Below are 16,965 nucleotides of genomic sequence, written 5' to 3' on the forward strand. Positions count from 1 at the left end.
TGTACTGTTTGTAGAGACAGGGTTTCACCGTGTTGCCCAGCCTGGTCTGGAACTCCTGGGCTCAAGCCATCCATCCGCCTCTGCCTCCCAAAGTGCTGGGATTATAAGCATGAGCCACCATGCCTGGCCGAGTATAAACACTTTTAATGTTGTATATACCAGTTGAACTTTATACTTTCCTCTTTTCTTTGCAGACAAGTATCTATATTTAAAATATGTACACCTAATTTTTTCTATAATGTATATTTTCTTTTAAAAGATATCTTTTTCTTTTCCTCCTTAGCCACAACAAGTTGTTCAGAAGAAGCCTGCTCAGGTAAGACATAGTCATTAATTCTTTTCTCCCAATTAATATAAAAAGTGAAATATGTACTGAAAAATGTCCCCAAACTAAACTTTATTTCACATTTTCTTAATTTTGATTATCATCTTGCAGTATTCCTGAAAATGTGTTGTAGCCTTCAAAGTTAGGAATACATAGTCTGCAATCGTACCAGGAAAACCTCCCAAAATGTAAGGTCTTAAGTGTACAAAGCAAATATAAATTCTTTTAAAAATAAAACTATTTTATTACATTGCCTCATATGTAAAACAAATATTTAATCTTATCCTGTATTTTACCAATTCTTAAACATCAGATTTTGTCCTTCCAACTGACTGTCTATATTCTGTTGACTTGACACCAGACTTATATCTAATGATTCATGACTGGAAACGTATTTCTTCATTGAACCATTTCATAATATTTGATGATCCCAAAACACTCCAAAGAATGCTGGAATACTTGGAAGTTAAGTTATACTAACTTGCAGACTGATGCATTCTTAGAGCTTATTTAAATAACTTGAATCACAGTCTCTGAAGTTTTTGGCAACATCAAATTGGGAAATAGCTCTACGTCTCTTGCCCCATATTCCTGGAGCACCTTGTCCTCACTATAATCTATACATAGAAACATTAAAAAAACATATTTATTGAGGAAGCATATCTTGAAGAAAACAAAACTGAAGTATAAATTAACCAGGATTGCTAATAATGTGAGCCATTATTAAAGTATAAGAATGTTCTGCTGTTCTCTTCCCTTCTGGATGTAAATAGTCATTGGAGATCTAGGTGGTAACATGCTGAACCTGCTAAAATAAGTAGTAAGCAGTGTCATGAGCTATCAAATTAAGTAGAACTCTTTCATGTAATTTTAAGTATCCATGAAATATTTTTCCCTAGAAGTCTTTACAAATCTACCTTGCATCCTATTTTCTTAGGTCAATGTTGCCTTGCCTGGGAAGGACCACCTGGGCAATCTTATATATCTACTATTCTCTAAAAATGCCACTTAGAAGAGAATTGAAACTTCCAAACACATGAAAGGATCCAGGGAAAGTGTCTTCAAACAACTACATATGAGCTTTAAGTGGAATAAAAACAGAGTTACCATGAAAAAAATCATTATCATTGTGCTCCCATACCTAAAAGCTAAGAGTGGGAGAGGGGGCTAAAAAGACCCAGTGTTTGTGTATCTTTAAGCAATATTTAAAAATATATATATATAAACAAAAACTTGACATTTTAAGTAGGAGAACCCAAAAATATTTAGCTTCTCATCCTTTATCTGTACAAAAATCAAGAGAAAGTAAATTGATAATTCTGTGCATTTGAGTCAAAGGATGAGGCAGAGTTCACATCTGCATCACAGGCTGTGAACTATAGATTAATAACTTTATGTGGTTTGTTAATATTGATTCAGCCCCTGTGCTTAATGTCATAGGGAAGATGAGTCAAACAAAGAAAAACAGTCACTGCATCTGAGAAATGTATTTATATGTATATGCCTGTGTCCTATCCAGTGGTATGCTGGAACCGGCCCTTGTGAGCAAATAGTGAACATCTTTTCTGAATTCCGTGTTCAGTGATGTCAAGTAGGTAGCTTGAAATCCACTACGGTGGGAGTATTTACACCATGGAAAGTGACAAATACTACAAAATCAGGACTTTTTTTTTTCCTGAGGAGCAAATAGTTAAACATTTACCTCCCCAGCATGGCCCCACCCTTGAGCGATTCTGTTTATTTGGTCTGGAGATATATCAGTATTTTTTGTGAACTCCCTAAGTGAGTTTAATGTGCAACTAGAGATGAAGACACTCCGTGAAAACACATGAGAGGATGTCTGAACATTTGTTGAGCAAATGACCACAGAATGTCAATGTGTATGGGACACACGGGGGATACAGATGAATGAGTGGAATGCCTCAGGTTATCAAGGGGATGATAAGACTGGAATTTTCTTGTTTTGTTTGATTTTGTTGTTGTTGAGTTGCAGAAGGGAAAACTGAAACATAAATTAAGGGAAAGAAATTACAGATGAGATGAATGGCATATACAAAGGTAGAGAGGCAAGAACAAATACACCGTAGGTGGAGATTATTAATGTGGCTAGAACTGATTGCAAGTTGGACATTAATACATTAAGAAATAATATAAGTGAAATCACAGTTTTTTTCCCAAGAGAATCCAAAATCTCAAAGAAGCCACAAGCGGATTGAGTTGATCTTCAAGGATCAGTCTGGCTATCTTACAGACCCTGTTCCAGATTTGCCCTTTATAGGAGAGTTCAGACTCAGAATTATAAAAAAGAACATGAGCTTATTGGGCTATCTAATTTATATTGTCTAATGACACAGTGATGAATTATATAAACATGAAAACTACGTGAAAGTTCGTGAAAGCTAATGTAAATTTTACACTACATTCAAAAGAATCTCTTCCTTTTCCATCTGTTTCTTTCAAAATACCCTCCCAGATGGCTTTCCCATGTGGCAATGTGGATTAACTCAGCCTCATATCCTTCCTTCAACAGCACTTTGAGGGGTTACATTCAGAATCGCTTTTGAGGTGGTAAAAATTTTAGCACAACTAAATATTTTACATCTAAAGAAAAGGGCTCGGCAGTGTGTAAACAGACCTACATTTTTCTTTCTGGCCCCATCACTGGGCTAATTAATTTCTCTTTGCTCTATTTATCCATCTGGGAAATGGGATAATAATAATGCCTTTTCCCTTACTCCCAAGAACATTACATAAAATTCATAATTATATAAATTCCAGGTAGCATTATTACATTCTGACTTATTTTTGACTGTTAAGTTTTTCATTTCCAGAGATTTATAGTCTCAAAAATTCTAGAATCCTGATTTATTCCAAAGTACTTCCTCTTTGACATCAAGTGTTTTCATTGAATGTTTTTTAAGGCAGGAATTTTTTAGCTGGAGGAAATTTTCTAGTAATTGCTCCATCCTATCATTAGGGCTAAAGCATTTAGAATCATCTTCCTAGCATTTATGTCACACGTATACAGAATTACAAAGGCTCTGTGGTGAAGTATCCTCATACTGCTCAATGCTGAAGTCTCTTCAGAACTTCAAGAATGACCCTTGTTGAACCTGGGGTACAAAGCAGCAGAGTTTATTCTGACGAGACGAATTCAGAATTATGATAAATCTCAGCACCTACATACGCACTTGTGTTTGTGTATACAAGTACATGCATCTAGAGAGAAATGAAAAGTGAAGGACCACCCTGTTGCAGGGGTTTGTGTTTGGGAAATCCACCAGGTGTCATCAGCTGCAAACATCAAGTGTGTCCCATAATCCTAATGAGAGAGTTAATAGTCTCTTAAAAAGCTAAAGGGGAAAATCTGTAATATGCACGTTAACTTTTTTCTAAAATTCCAAAACCAATGAAAACAGCTTACAAAATAACTCTACTATATTTGCACTTCAAGTGATAAACAATAAATTAAAATCAGCTAATTAGAAATAAATAGAAATGAGGCTGGGTGCGGTGGCTCACGCCTGTAATCCCAACACTTTGGGAGGTCAGGAGTTCGAGACCAGCCTGGCCAACATGGTGAAGCCCCGTGTCTACCAAATACACAAAAATTAGCCGGGTGTGTCAGTGGGCACCTATAATCCCAGCTACTCGGGAGGCTGAGGCAGGAGAATCGCTTGAACCTGGTTGGTGGGGGAGGGTTGCCGTGAGCAGAGATTGTGCCACTGCACTCCAGCCTGGGTGACAGCGAGACTCCATCTCAAAAGAAAGAAAGAAAGAAATAGAAATGAGCTCGTTTTTTAGCAATTTGAGCAGTTGAATTCTCAGTCATATGAATTACATTCTTAACTCTAGTAGGAAATGGTGGTAGGTTTTTCTTTTTCTTTTTTTAAAAAAAGAAACACGATAAAAGTACCAGATTATTATTATTATTAGAGGGTGCTTTGTTACTCAAGTTTTTACTTTGATAAAAATAAGCCTCTCTCCATCTGAGTTGTCTAAAAATGTTTCGCTAGTTTATCAGGTATTTGATCGTTTATTGCTATTACCCTTTTAAGGCTTTAACCTGAGACTTAAAGGGACTCCCTAAATGTAATTCAGACATTTTTCTCTCACCTTTCTTCTACCCAAAGGGAAAACAGGTTTTTAAAATCCTAGCAGCTCTCCACCCTTTCAATCTACTTTCCCCATTGTTGTACAGCCCTGGCAAACGATGCCTCTGGCAATTAGGACAGGTATAAACCTGCTCCTTTTCAATTTCCCAATGAGAGGATTGCAAAGTTTTCAGTTTCTAAAAGACTGGAAACAAAGCTCTCTGTTTCAAAAAAAAGAGTTTTTACTTGCGAGTAACATCTTCTGTGGGTGGTGTGCACCCGGGCAAAGAAATCTCAGTAAGCCTTGATTATCACGGGATTTCTTCCCCCTCAAAATAAAATGTTGAATGTTTTTACAGAGACTTCAAGGGCAGTTTTAAGGATGTTTATATTTCAGACAACCTAAACATTGTTTGGAGCAAAATGAGAGATTTCATTTTGGGACAAGCAAGTTGATGAATTGCAGTCAGCATCTCGTTCTCAAAGAAGGCATTTTTACTGGGGGCTTTTAGTCTAGACATACAAAGAGGGAAGGAGGAAAGGGGAAAGCATTCTCACTCTAACACTCATCTTTTACATGGTACCTTGGCCAGTGCAGTAAATAGTTCATAATAAATCAGACTTACAAATACTCACTCGTCTACTCACTCAAGGAGCATAATGATTTATACAGCCTAAGTCACAAAGATTACTGATGTATTTTTTTTCTTGCTTATGCACTTTCAAGCTAGTAAAACATCTTGTGGGCCAGTAAATGTTTAGTACCAACTGGCAAAACATGAAGAATCATATCAAAGGCTGCCCTGAGTTGCACTGTTCTGTTGTGTAGGAAATACTTTTTGACTTAACCTCTGATCTCTGACATCACAAAGGTCAAGGGAAAAGGAGACAGCAAAGTAGAAACCAAGGTTTAACCCTTAGTAAAGTAGCTCAAGGACACAGAAGCACAGGGAAATTGGAGGGCAGAGGAAGCGTATCAAAATGATTATTAACTGTAAACAGATGAAGTAATTAGCTTAGCTAACAGTTGTAATACAGGAATATTGGCAGGATGAAGTCAGCGGTTCTTGGCAGGAAATGTTTTATAGAGATGACAACTTCTAACAGAAGTGAAAGAACATCACTCAATTTAGGGCAACTTATAAAACTCCAAAAAGCAAAATTTAGTGTTTCTAGACTTGACAAATTTGCTGTGAGAGTTTTTTTTTTAAGTATGACTGTTTCTGTGTGGGGAAGTCTGTGCATTAGGCTCAAAACAAAATGGCAGTGGCTGCCTGCATTTCCCCTTCATATTGCAGAATTTTCCTCTACATTTTGATGTGTACTGGATAACAACCAATTATTTACTCAATATATAATCTTTCTTCTTACTCTCCAAACTTGCTGACCCAAATTAATGTGGAACAAATAGCAATTGGCTTTAAAACCTGGTCTTTCTAAGAAAATCCTTAATGGTTGCATAGAAATATGTTGCATTGCCTCAGACACTTACATTCAGGAAATGTTTGCTGGACGCTCAAATGTCTACTGAGAAATTGTTAACTTACTGTTATTGATATCTTTATAATCTTACTCAAAAGTCATAACTCAGGATAATGAAAAACGTTTGGTGCAATAATGATTAAAATCCACAAATGTTCTGTTCCCTGGTCTCAGATACAACACCTATGCAAAATTTTTCACATCTACAAAACAAAGGGAAAAGGTTTTTCCTAGTCTATGCCACTAATAAGCACATCTGGAATATAACCCTTAAGCAGTTTTTAATCATAATTTAAAGCTACTTTGCATAAAAATAAGAACATTCCACAACAGTTGTGGAAACATTGAAATAAATTTTCTTCTTCTGGGCCGGGCACGGTGGCTCATGCCTGTTATCCCAGCACTTTGGGAGGCCCAGGCAGAAGTATTCCTTGAGCCCAGGAGTTTGAGACCAGCCTGAGCAACATAGTGAGACTTCATCTCTATTTAAAAAAAAAAAAAAAAAATTCCCTTCTTTTGAATACTTTGTTTATGCAAAAATCCTTTTGCTGTCTTTAGCTATTTTTTTAAATGCAGTGTTCCTGCAATATGAATTGAACCTGGCATGGAAAACTGATCAAACCGGTAATCCTCAGAAATCATGACTCCTGAAACTTGCAATTAGTTTATATCTAAAATGATTTCCCTATTTGAAAAATGTGCCTACCATCTCCAGATTTTTAAAAAATGGCCCTTTATCCCAGAAAGGAGAAATTCATTGTATCCCAGAGACCAGCGTTACTTCTGTTGCAATATTTTCAGTGATGGAACTCTGTTGAGGCTACAGACAAGAAAAGCAGGAGAGCATTTTAGGAATCTAAGATTTTTTATTTTACTTTCCTCTGGGGACCTTCTTTAATAGTTTTTTTCTTTCTTAAGAACCTATCCTTGAATCACAGGTAAAGAAATAATCACAGAATGAGTAACTGACATTAATAATCACAGCTTCACACTATAGTCTTACTGGATTTTTACTCTTTTTCAGGGTTTCCCCAAGTGGTGGTCACATTTCTGACACAACCCTGCAGTGTAGATAGACATGTATAGTCATTACTGGGCTGACACGGTGGGACTAAGACCTGCTAGTGCCATGGTTGGCATCTATGATTAGTGAGGTCCAAGATCAACCTTCTTTACATTAAACATGCCCTAGCAAGACCTTCAAACCGACTTTATTAAGCTGATGCTAACGCACACAAAGAAGTCCTAACAATTCTATGTTTTTATATACATAATGCAAAAATAAAGACAAGATCAGGTACAAGTGCTGTCAATATCTCAACTTCTTGTCTCCTTTTGAAAAACATAATTCCCGCCTAGCATTTCCACCAGAATCCCTTGCTCTTGCCAGATTATATGGTTTATATATGTTCCATTTAACATGTTTTTAAAAAATCTGCTGTAGAGTTTTCCTAGTTGGGGGAAATAATCACTTTCCATTAAGTTAAACAGTCCCAATAAATTTTAAATGAAAATATCTGACAGAGAAATAGAAAAACTGAGCTTTGTGGTCTTGCCGGTCACTTAGCTACAGATGGAACTTGAAAAACTGGTTCCTGGTCATTGCTGCTGAAGAGAGAGAGCCCTTTATTTCTGTTGTGACAGGACTGACTCAAGATACTCCTGAATGTGGAAAACTCCTAAGTGTGTCATTCTGAGTTCCTGAGAAGTTGAACATACACAGATGACAAAAAAGAATGCCATTTAGCCATAACTACCCTTTCTAGATTACCAAGTATTTGTAGGTTTATTGGCAAGATAGCTTAAATTACGTATGTATTTCTGGCCTGCAACATCATGTAATAGAATAGTTGCAGAATTCTTTGCAGTTAAGAAAAAAAAAAAAAAGATAAGGACTTATTAAAGCTGACATGAACTTCTGTGATTTTTGCACTCCGTACCACACACAAAGGAGGGCATCGTGGTGACACCACCCCTGTGTTTGTATTTCCCGGTTCCATTTAGAATTCACTGGCCTCTTCTACTGCAGACCTGCTGTTCAGTCTGCATCTGAAAATTAAACCCAGAGCTTCAGCTCTTAGCATTAAATATTGAACTTTCTTCCAGCACACACCCTCATCCATGCCTGTATGGTAAGTCTGATTAAATTCAAGACATTTTAAAATTCTGTCAGCCTTAGGAGTTAAGTGTGGATATTGGGCTGCATCATGCATGATGGCTGGGAGCTTTTCAGTGTTTAGAGGCCTTAGTGGCTGGTGCTCATAAAAATGTCACTGTGCACTTGCACTTTGAAAAGTCCTTTCATCTGAACATTCCTGAAGCCCCATTCCAACAGGTAAGCCTTCTTGACCAAAGAGTGGCTGTTTAGCCTTCCCACCCTGCCGCTAGACCCTAAGGAGATGTGTGCAACTCTTGGCTACAGTTTTCATCTCCTTATTACTTCAGGGCTCCTCTTGGGAGCTACACAAGCTCAAAGGTCCTTTGACCATTAGGTGACAAATGCGAAGCAATTTTTTTAAAACATGTCAAGGTAAAAGCTATTGTCTATAACACACGGCCATGTCTTTTCTTTTTTTTTCTTTTCATTTCAGACGGAGTCTTGCTCTGTCACCCAGGCTGGAGTGCAGTGGCACCATCTCGGCTGACTGCAAGCTCCACTTCCTGGGTTCACACCATTCTCCTGCCTCAGCCTCCCAAGTAGCTGGGACTACAGGTGCCCGCTACCACACCTGGCTAATTTTTTGTATTTTTAGTAGAGATGGGGTTTCACCGTGTTAGCCAGGATGGTCTGGATCTCCTGACCTTGTGATCTGCCTGCCTAGGCCTCCCAAAGTGCTGGGATTACAGGCAGGAGCCACCATACCTAGCCCCAGCCATGTCTTTTAAGTTATTAAAGATGATTGAAGCTCAGGGGTCCCTACCAACTCCTCAGTTACAGAAACAGGACTCTTTGGGGATGTCGGAGCCAGCTGCTTATTCTCCATGTCACCTGTTTCTGTTCCCTCTTTGCACCACAGAAGCACCCTGTGTTAAGTCTGGCCAAACCATGACACTTAGGGGAGCTGAGAATGGGTTTTCCAACCTCATTCCTGACAGGGAGGATTTTTCTTCTCTTCATTGAATGCACACTTGTCATACAGAATCCACACATGTAACCAAAGACCAAGTCACTGGGAAGGTGAGAGCTGAGGTTTGCAGAGGTGGGAAGAGCCACCTGCCCCACCACATCACGCCTTTGGGAACCATTCCTTCCTTTGAAGGGTGGCCAGCCAGGGCTATGCCAAGAAGAGAGAGCTCTCCACTAACTAGACATTTGAGAAAAGCATCATTCTGAGCATGTGAGAGCCACATTGCCTCCAAACCTTTAATGGAGTGAGACTCCCACCCTCTGACATCCTAGTCATGTTCCCAGTACTAACTGATAGTTACTAGTAGAATTCCAAGGTCAGCAGAAAGATACATTAATAAAACAACTATCCACATTGTCTTAAGGACAGTTAAGGAAACAACATGACCTACTACCATTTTCATCTGAATTGTGTCTAAAGGGTTGGAATTCAGGAGTTTCAGGAGCTCACATCAAGCAAAGTTTCTGGGAATGTTTTGAAAAGCTGATCACATTCCATCTAGTACAAGGTCTTTGTTAAGTTCATGGCCTGAAAATTCTGCTTCCTTCCGGATTTGAAAGTACCTTGGTTTCCGGATAATATAGAAAAATCAAACAGTTAGAAATTGAATAATTACAGCTCAATCCAGGAGGTCTGCCAGCTTGACTGAGTTCTATTAATTTGTTAACCGTAAGAAGGAATAAAATATACCTGCTGGCTTTTATGCCGTGGTCTGTTTCAGAGTAGTCACCTAAGTCCACACCTCATGTCAGAATGAGAAGTGAATCATCTGGGGACAAATGAGGTGTGTATCTGCCTAACAGCTTAGTGACTTTCTGGAATTTAAATATTAAGTGAAAGGACAGGGTCACAGGGCAGCTGATCTTTGACTCATCTGTCTTTCGTCTGCCCATGGCTTTAATCATGCTACATCCTCCTTTGTGGCCAGGGCTCCACAGAGAATCTCAGGGTCATGGCCTGTTGCCTAGTCAAGAGGTATAAACCTGCTGCTTAAATATGTGAGGCCCACAGTTTGGGGGTTGGGAGTTAAAGAGGAGGTAGCCTCATACGTTCCACTTTTCCCACAAAACCCAAAGCAGACTAAACAAAACCGGTGTGAAATCTCATGACTTGATGCTGCCGTGGTTATATTTTTCAAGCTGTAATCCATTCATTTGTATGTGTGTTTATTCCCAGGATTTACAGCTTGCTCAGTCTTCAGGGGGAAAGAGAATATTTGAAACCTTTTGCAAAGGGTTTGAAGTATGCAGTAGCCTGTGATTAAAGCCCAGGATGGTGTGTGTGTGTGTGTGTGTTTGTGTGTGTGTGTGTGTATTCATGTGAATGTGTGAGTGCCCGTTCATGTGGGTTTTTTTCTCCCATTTGCTGCTTTTACGCAAAAGCGTCACACATGGTAGCATTTAGGAGTCCCTTCACAGCTGAAGTGTTTCAAACACTAATGAATGGAAGTTTGGTCATATAATGCAGACAAGCTTTAAGGCATGCTTTACTGAATGGTGTACTGTAGTGACCTGGGAAAGGAAGAGAGGTATAAATTGTGTCGGTTAGCCACCCAGACAAAATGAAGCCATGTGGAAAATCAAATCTATTAAAGTATGAAGACTGTTATAAGCTGTTTTAAGCTGGCCATTCTTAAAGGGGCTTGGTCTGCTGCAGGAGTAAATGTTTACCTCTTCCCCCAGATCTTTTTCACATGCCGTCTTATGAGACAATGTGCAGCATTTGATAAAAATCATCCTCTCACTAACGACGCTTTTATCGGAAATGTTTATTGTCTCCGCTTTACCACCCATGTCCTGAAAGGTACTGCACATTTGTTAAATAAGCAAAAGGAAAGAGAACTTTGCGGCTCAAGCCGGCTCACAGAAACCCCAACAAATTCCAGAGCCATAAGGAATCAGAAAAAGGAAAAGGGAAGGAGGAGTTAGATTTATATGAAGAGGGGGGCCTTGCAAAAACATATATATTAGATTTTCTCTGCTTGGCTAGCCCACCATCAAATGTTTGGTCGATGAGGATTAGTATTGAGATTGAGCAGTTACGCCGAACTTGGGTCACTGTCTCAAAATGTGCTTTAATAAATACAGGGGGGAGGAAATGGATTTGGGAAGGCTCGTTGTCAGCTCTGCCCCTGCTCTCACACTGCCTCTGCACAGTGGTGTAGCGGTCACACACAGGTGTTGGCACCAGTACCAACCCGACCCAAATCCTGGTCCCACACACCCTGTAATTTTGGGCACATTACTTGTCTGTGCCTTGGTTTTCTCAGATGTAAAACAGGAATATTAACAGAAGGTGCCTAAGCATCTGGTAAGCACTCTAAAAATACCAGCTATTATTACCAGTATCTGGAGGGTGGGTTCATTTATACCTTAAGAAAGGATCCCCCTAACTCTATTTTTCTTGTGTGCCGGTTTTTAAAACTGATGAATGGCATGCTGTCGGGAAAAATTTATCCATTCCTATTTTTTTTCTAATTGGTGAGTAAGTGTGCATTGCCCTGACATTCTCTGGACAGCAAACAATTGAATTTGCTGACCAGCCGCCATGATGTCAAGCCTTAAGTCAACAGTGGCTAATGACCGCTCTGGGAAAAAACAACACCTTGATTCCTCAATTACGGTTTAAGAAGCCGTGGGAATGAGGGCTCGCCAGTCATCGTCATCGTCTTTTAAGGCAAGCATAATATGCTGTGGAAACAGGTTACCTCTCAACTGTTGGCAAGAGCAGCCCAAACAGTATAACGATTGAGCGTCATGGCTGTGCCCTTTGTGTGTTCCAGGAGGAAACTGAAGAGACATCCTCACAAGAGTCTGCCGAAGAGGACTAGGGGGCGCCAACGTTCGATTTCTACCTCAGCAGCAGTTGGATCTTTTGAAGGGAGAAGACACTGCAGTGACCACTTATTCTGTATTGCCATGGTCTTTCCACTTTCATCTGGGGTGGGGTGGGGTGGGGTGTGGGAGGGTGGGGGTGGGGTGGGGAGAAATCACATAACCTTAAAAAGGACTATATTAATCACCTTCTTTGTAATCCCTTCACAGTCCCAGGTTTAGTGAAAAACTGCTGTAAACACAGGGGACACAGCTTAACAATGCAACTTTTAATTACTGTTTTCTTTTTTCTTAACCTACTAATAGTTTGTTGATCTGATAAGCAAGAGTGGGCGGGTGAGAAAAACCGAATTGGGTTTAGTCAATCACTGCACTGCATGCAAACAAGAAACGTGTCACACTTGTGACGTCGGGCATTCATATAGGAAGAACGCAGTGTGTAACACTGTGTACACCTCAAATACCACCCCAACCCACTCCCTGTAGTGAATCCTCTGTTTAGAACACCAAAGATAAGGACTAGATACTACTTTCTCTTTTTCGTATAATCTTGTAGACACTTACTTGATGATTTTTAACTTTTTATTTCTAAATGAGACGAAATGCTGATGTATCCTTTCGTTCAGCTAACAAACTAGAAAAGGTTATGTTCATTTTTCAAAAAGGGAAGTAAGCAAACAAATATTGCCAACTCTTCTATTTATGGATATCACACATATCAGCAAGAGTAATAAATTTACTCACAGCACTTGTTTTCAGGACAACACTTCATTTTTAGGAAATCTACTTCCTACAGAGCCAAAATGCCATTTAGCAATAAATAACACTTGTCAGCCTCAGAGCATTTAAGGAAACTAGACAAGTAAAATTATCCTCTTTGTAATTTAATGAAAAGGTACAACAGAATAATGCATGATGAACTCACCTAATTATGAGGTGGGAGGAGCGAAATCTAAATTTCTTTTGCTATAGTTATACATCAATTTAAAAAGCAAAAAAAAAAAAAAAAGGGGGCAATCTCTCTCTGTGTCTTTCTCTCTCTCTCTTCCTCTCCCTCTCTCTTTTCATTGTGTATCAGTTTCCATGAAAGACCTGAATACCACTTACCTCAAATTAAGCATATGTGTTACTTCAAGTAATACGTTTTGACATAAGATGGTTGACCGAGGTGCTTTTCTTCGGCTTGAGTTCACCATCTCTTCATTCAAACTGCACTTTTAGCCAGAGATGCAATATATCCCCACTACTCAATACTACCTCTGAATGTTACAACGAATTTACAGTCTAGTACTTATTACATGCTGCTATACACAAGCAATGCAAGAAAAAAACTTACTGGGTAGGTGATTCTAATCATCTGCAGTTCTTTTTGTACACTTAATTACAGTTAAAGAAGCAATCTCCTTACTGTGTTTCAGCATGACTATGTATTTTTCTATGTTTTTTTAATTAAAAATTTTTACAAATACTTGTTTCAGCTTCTCTGCTAGATTTCTACATTAACTTGAAAATTTTTTAACCAAGTCGCTCCTAGGTTCTTAAGGATAATTTTCCTCAATCACACTACACATCACACAAGATTTGACTGTAATATTTAAATATTACCCTCCAAGTCTGTACCTCAAATGAATTGTTTAAGGAAATGGACTAATTGACTTGCAAAGACCTACCTCCAGACTTCAAAAGGAATGAACTTGTTACTTGCAGCATTCATTTGTTTTTTGCAATGTTTGAAATAGTTCAAACTGCAGCTATCCCTAGTCAAAACTATTTTTGTAAAAGACATTTGATAGAAAGGAACACATTTTTACATACTTTTGCAAAATAAGTAAATAATAAATAAAATAAAAGCCAACCTTCAAAGAAACTTGAAGCTTTGTAGGTGAGATGCAACAAGCCCTGCTTTTGCATAATGCAATCAAAAATATGTGTTTTTAAGATTAGTTAAATATAAGAAAATGCTTGACAAATATTTTCATGTATTTTACACAAATGTGATTTTTGTAATATGTCTCAACCAGATTTATTTTAAACGCTTCTTATGTAGAGTTTTTATGCCTTTCTCTCCTAGTGAGTGTGCTGACTTTTTAACATGGTATTATCAACTGGGCCAGGAGGTAGTTTCTCGTGACAGCTTTTGTCAGTATGGCTTTTAGTACTGAAGCCAAATGAAACTCAAAACCATCTCTCTTCCAGCTGCTTCAGGGAGGTAGTTTCAAAGGCCACATACCTCTCTGAGACTGGCAGATCGCTCACTGTTGTGAATCACCAAAGGAGCTATGGAGAGAATTAAAACTCAACATTACTGTTAACTGTGCATTAAATAAGCAAATAAACAGTGGCTCATAAAAATAAAAGTCGCATTCCATATCTTTGGATGGGCCTTTTAGAAACCTCATTGGCCAGCTGATAAAATTGAAGCAATCGCTCATGTTGGCCAAACATGGTGCACCGAGTGATTTCCATTTCTGGTGAAGTTACACTTTTATTTCCCGTACGTTGTACAATCAAAACACACTACTACCTCTTAAGTCCCAGTATACCTCATTTTTCATACTGAAAAAAAAAGCTTGTGGCCAATGGAACAGTAAGAACATCATAAAATTTTTATATATATAGTTTATTTTTGTGGGAGATAAATTTTATAGGACTGTTCTTTGCTGTTGTTGGTCGCAGCTAAATAAGACTGGACATTTAACTTTTCTACCATTTCTGCAAGTTAGGTATGTTTGCAGGAGAAAAGTATCAAGACGTTTAACTGCAGTTGACTTTCTCCCTGTTCCTTTGAGTGTCTTCTAACTTTATTCTTTGTTCCTTATGTAGAATTGCTGTCTATGATTGTACTTTGAATCGCTTGCTTGTTGAAAATATTTCTCTAGTGGATTATCACTGTCTGTTCTGCACAATAAACATAACAGCCTCTGTGATCCCCATGTGTTTTGATTCCTGCTCTTTGTTACAGTTCCATTAAATGAGTAATAAAGTTTGGTCAAAACAGATCAAGGAGGGAGACACTCACAAGTCATTTTGTTGCACCCCTTGCACACATCTTGGCTCACATGTACATAAAGTGTGTTTTACATATCGTACTCCTTCAATCAACTGCCCTGAACTCGGCTTTCAGATTTTGACATTTAGTTCTACAGAGACAATCTTAGAAGAAACGTGAAGAACAAGCTGTAGTTCCAAACTACAGAATTTTTACTTCAGGCTAGCATCTACAAACTTTGTAAGGGAAGTAGCTAATGCACTAGTTGTCTTTGAAGTAACATTGGAAAGAGATCCGGAAGTTTGATGAAAAGAGTAAGAAATGAAAGCCACAAAGTGTCTCCTAGATAGGAGCCTTTTAACTCTAAAAACTACTAGCAGAGTCAGAATGATTCTACCAAGTTCAAGGTCAACTTGACACTTAAGTTGCTAATTATGAATAAATCCAGGATTTTTAAAAAGTTAAAACCTTTGGTTTGTACTATCACCGTTGTTACTCAAATTTTCTTCATTTAGCTTCTTAGAAGGAGAAATTTGTTTCTAGGAAAAGCTTGCCAATTTTAAGACATCTACTGTCAGGAAATTTGTTAAATGTATTATTTCATTCCTGAATTCATTCACTTATTCTCACAGCCAATATTCTGTGAGTACCTTACTGAGTTGTCCTGAAAAGTGGCTGCATCCTGAAGCCCCTGCCAATACCAAGGACAAATCACAGGCCCTCTCACAAAAAGCCTTTATGGTCACCATCAGAGAGGGAGAATGAGTTTCAACCAACGTAGCATTTCACATGGGAGCGTGGGGACGGTATGTACCTTTTAATGGGCTGAGGATGCTCAACTCTTTGGTGAATTCAGGAATAGTAAGTGGTTTAGGAGTCTAGGCAGAAATAAAAATAGAATTTAGGAATGAATACCATCCAGCTAGGAGGCATATGATGCAAACTCCAACTGTAACAAAACTTCAGAGAAGTGAAACATAAGAAGCCCAAGACCAGCACAGTGGCGCACTCCTATAGTTTCAGCTACTCAGGAGGCTAAAGCAGGAGGGTCACTTAAGTCCAGGAGTTGGAGGCTGCAGTACACTGTGATCACACCTCTGAATAGCCACTGCACTTCAGTCTGAGCAACACAGCAAAACTCTGTCTCTCAAATCAAAAACAAAAAAAAAGCCCAAGAGCAGAGAGAAGACGGCAGATTTGATGCTCTTCTTTTCAAGTTAGTTTTATTTCTGTGAGATGACTTTTTATTGAGCAAGACTAATTTCTAGAGTTAGGTAAGGTCATTCTTGAGCAATTACTCTTCAGATCTAGGAATTCTGGCCTAAAAGTGGAAGAAAAGTTGAATCAAAATATTTTTGAAATACATAATTCAGATAGACAACAACCAGGGGGGGTCAAAAGGCAACAACAGGGGTCTACACCCCTAGTCTGAGTTCAGCCATCTGTAAAACTTGGCAATCTTTCTTCTGAAGTAGGAGGGAAATGGCTGCAGATATGACCCTCTCTCCTCCATCCTCAGCCTCTGTATTTGGGACTCCACCCAAGCTAAGCCAGTCATGCCTTGGTTCCACTCTCATACCAAGACCCAGTTGCGGTCCATGGGAAAATGCTTCATGTCAGTGAGCAATACTCCACTTTGTACCTAGTTTGCAATAGTTAGGTTCTTGTTTTTGCCTTTGAGCCTAACTCACCACCTTGATGATCTGCCTCCACTCCATGAGTAAGCCCATCTCAGCCTTCCCAGGGCCCTAAATTCTTCCCCTGTACTGCCACCAACCCTAAGGTTGACCCTTGTGTCCCATCTCCCTTTCTTCTATTCAATTACCTATTTTCTCACTCTTGGAATTTGTTTGTCCTGTGGCTTCCTTAGTCCTAGTTTAAGCATACATTCTTGAGGATGTGAAATAGCAACATTTGAGAATGCTACACTGCCAGAACCCAGACTGTAGGGTATCTACCTTGAAAGAAACTGGCTATGTGAGGAAAATGGTAGACACAGATCTAGCTCTAGTAGTGTGCTGCTGCTGAGAATCTAGAGAGTTTGGAGAAAAGAGGAGCCCTTTAACACACTGCCATGTTCTCCCCAAATCCTGGAGATCTCAAAAGCGTCAAT

At 38.9% G+C, this 16,965-nt stretch overlaps 1 protein-coding gene across 1 annotated transcript in view; it reads left to right on the forward strand.

Moving 5' to 3' along the window:
• The window catches only part of HMGA2 (high mobility group AT-hook 2), a 144,150-nt gene extending 129,360 nt beyond the window's left edge, over positions 1-14,790 (forward strand). Inside the window, exons 4-5 of the mRNA XM_054445175.2 lie at positions 284-316; positions 11,812-14,790. Coding sequence (XP_054301150.1) covers positions 284-316; positions 11,812-11,859 — 81 coding nt within the window. The 3' untranslated portion in view covers positions 11,860-14,790. The remainder of the gene's footprint in view (positions 1-283; positions 317-11,811) is intronic.
• The last annotated feature ends 2,175 nt before the right edge of the window (positions 14,791-16,965 follow it).

This window comes from Pongo pygmaeus, chromosome 10, assembly GCF_028885625.2.
Source record: "Pongo pygmaeus isolate AG05252 chromosome 10, NHGRI_mPonPyg2-v2.0_pri, whole genome shotgun sequence".
Classification (NCBI taxonomy): domain Eukaryota; kingdom Metazoa; phylum Chordata; class Mammalia; order Primates; family Hominidae; genus Pongo; species Pongo pygmaeus.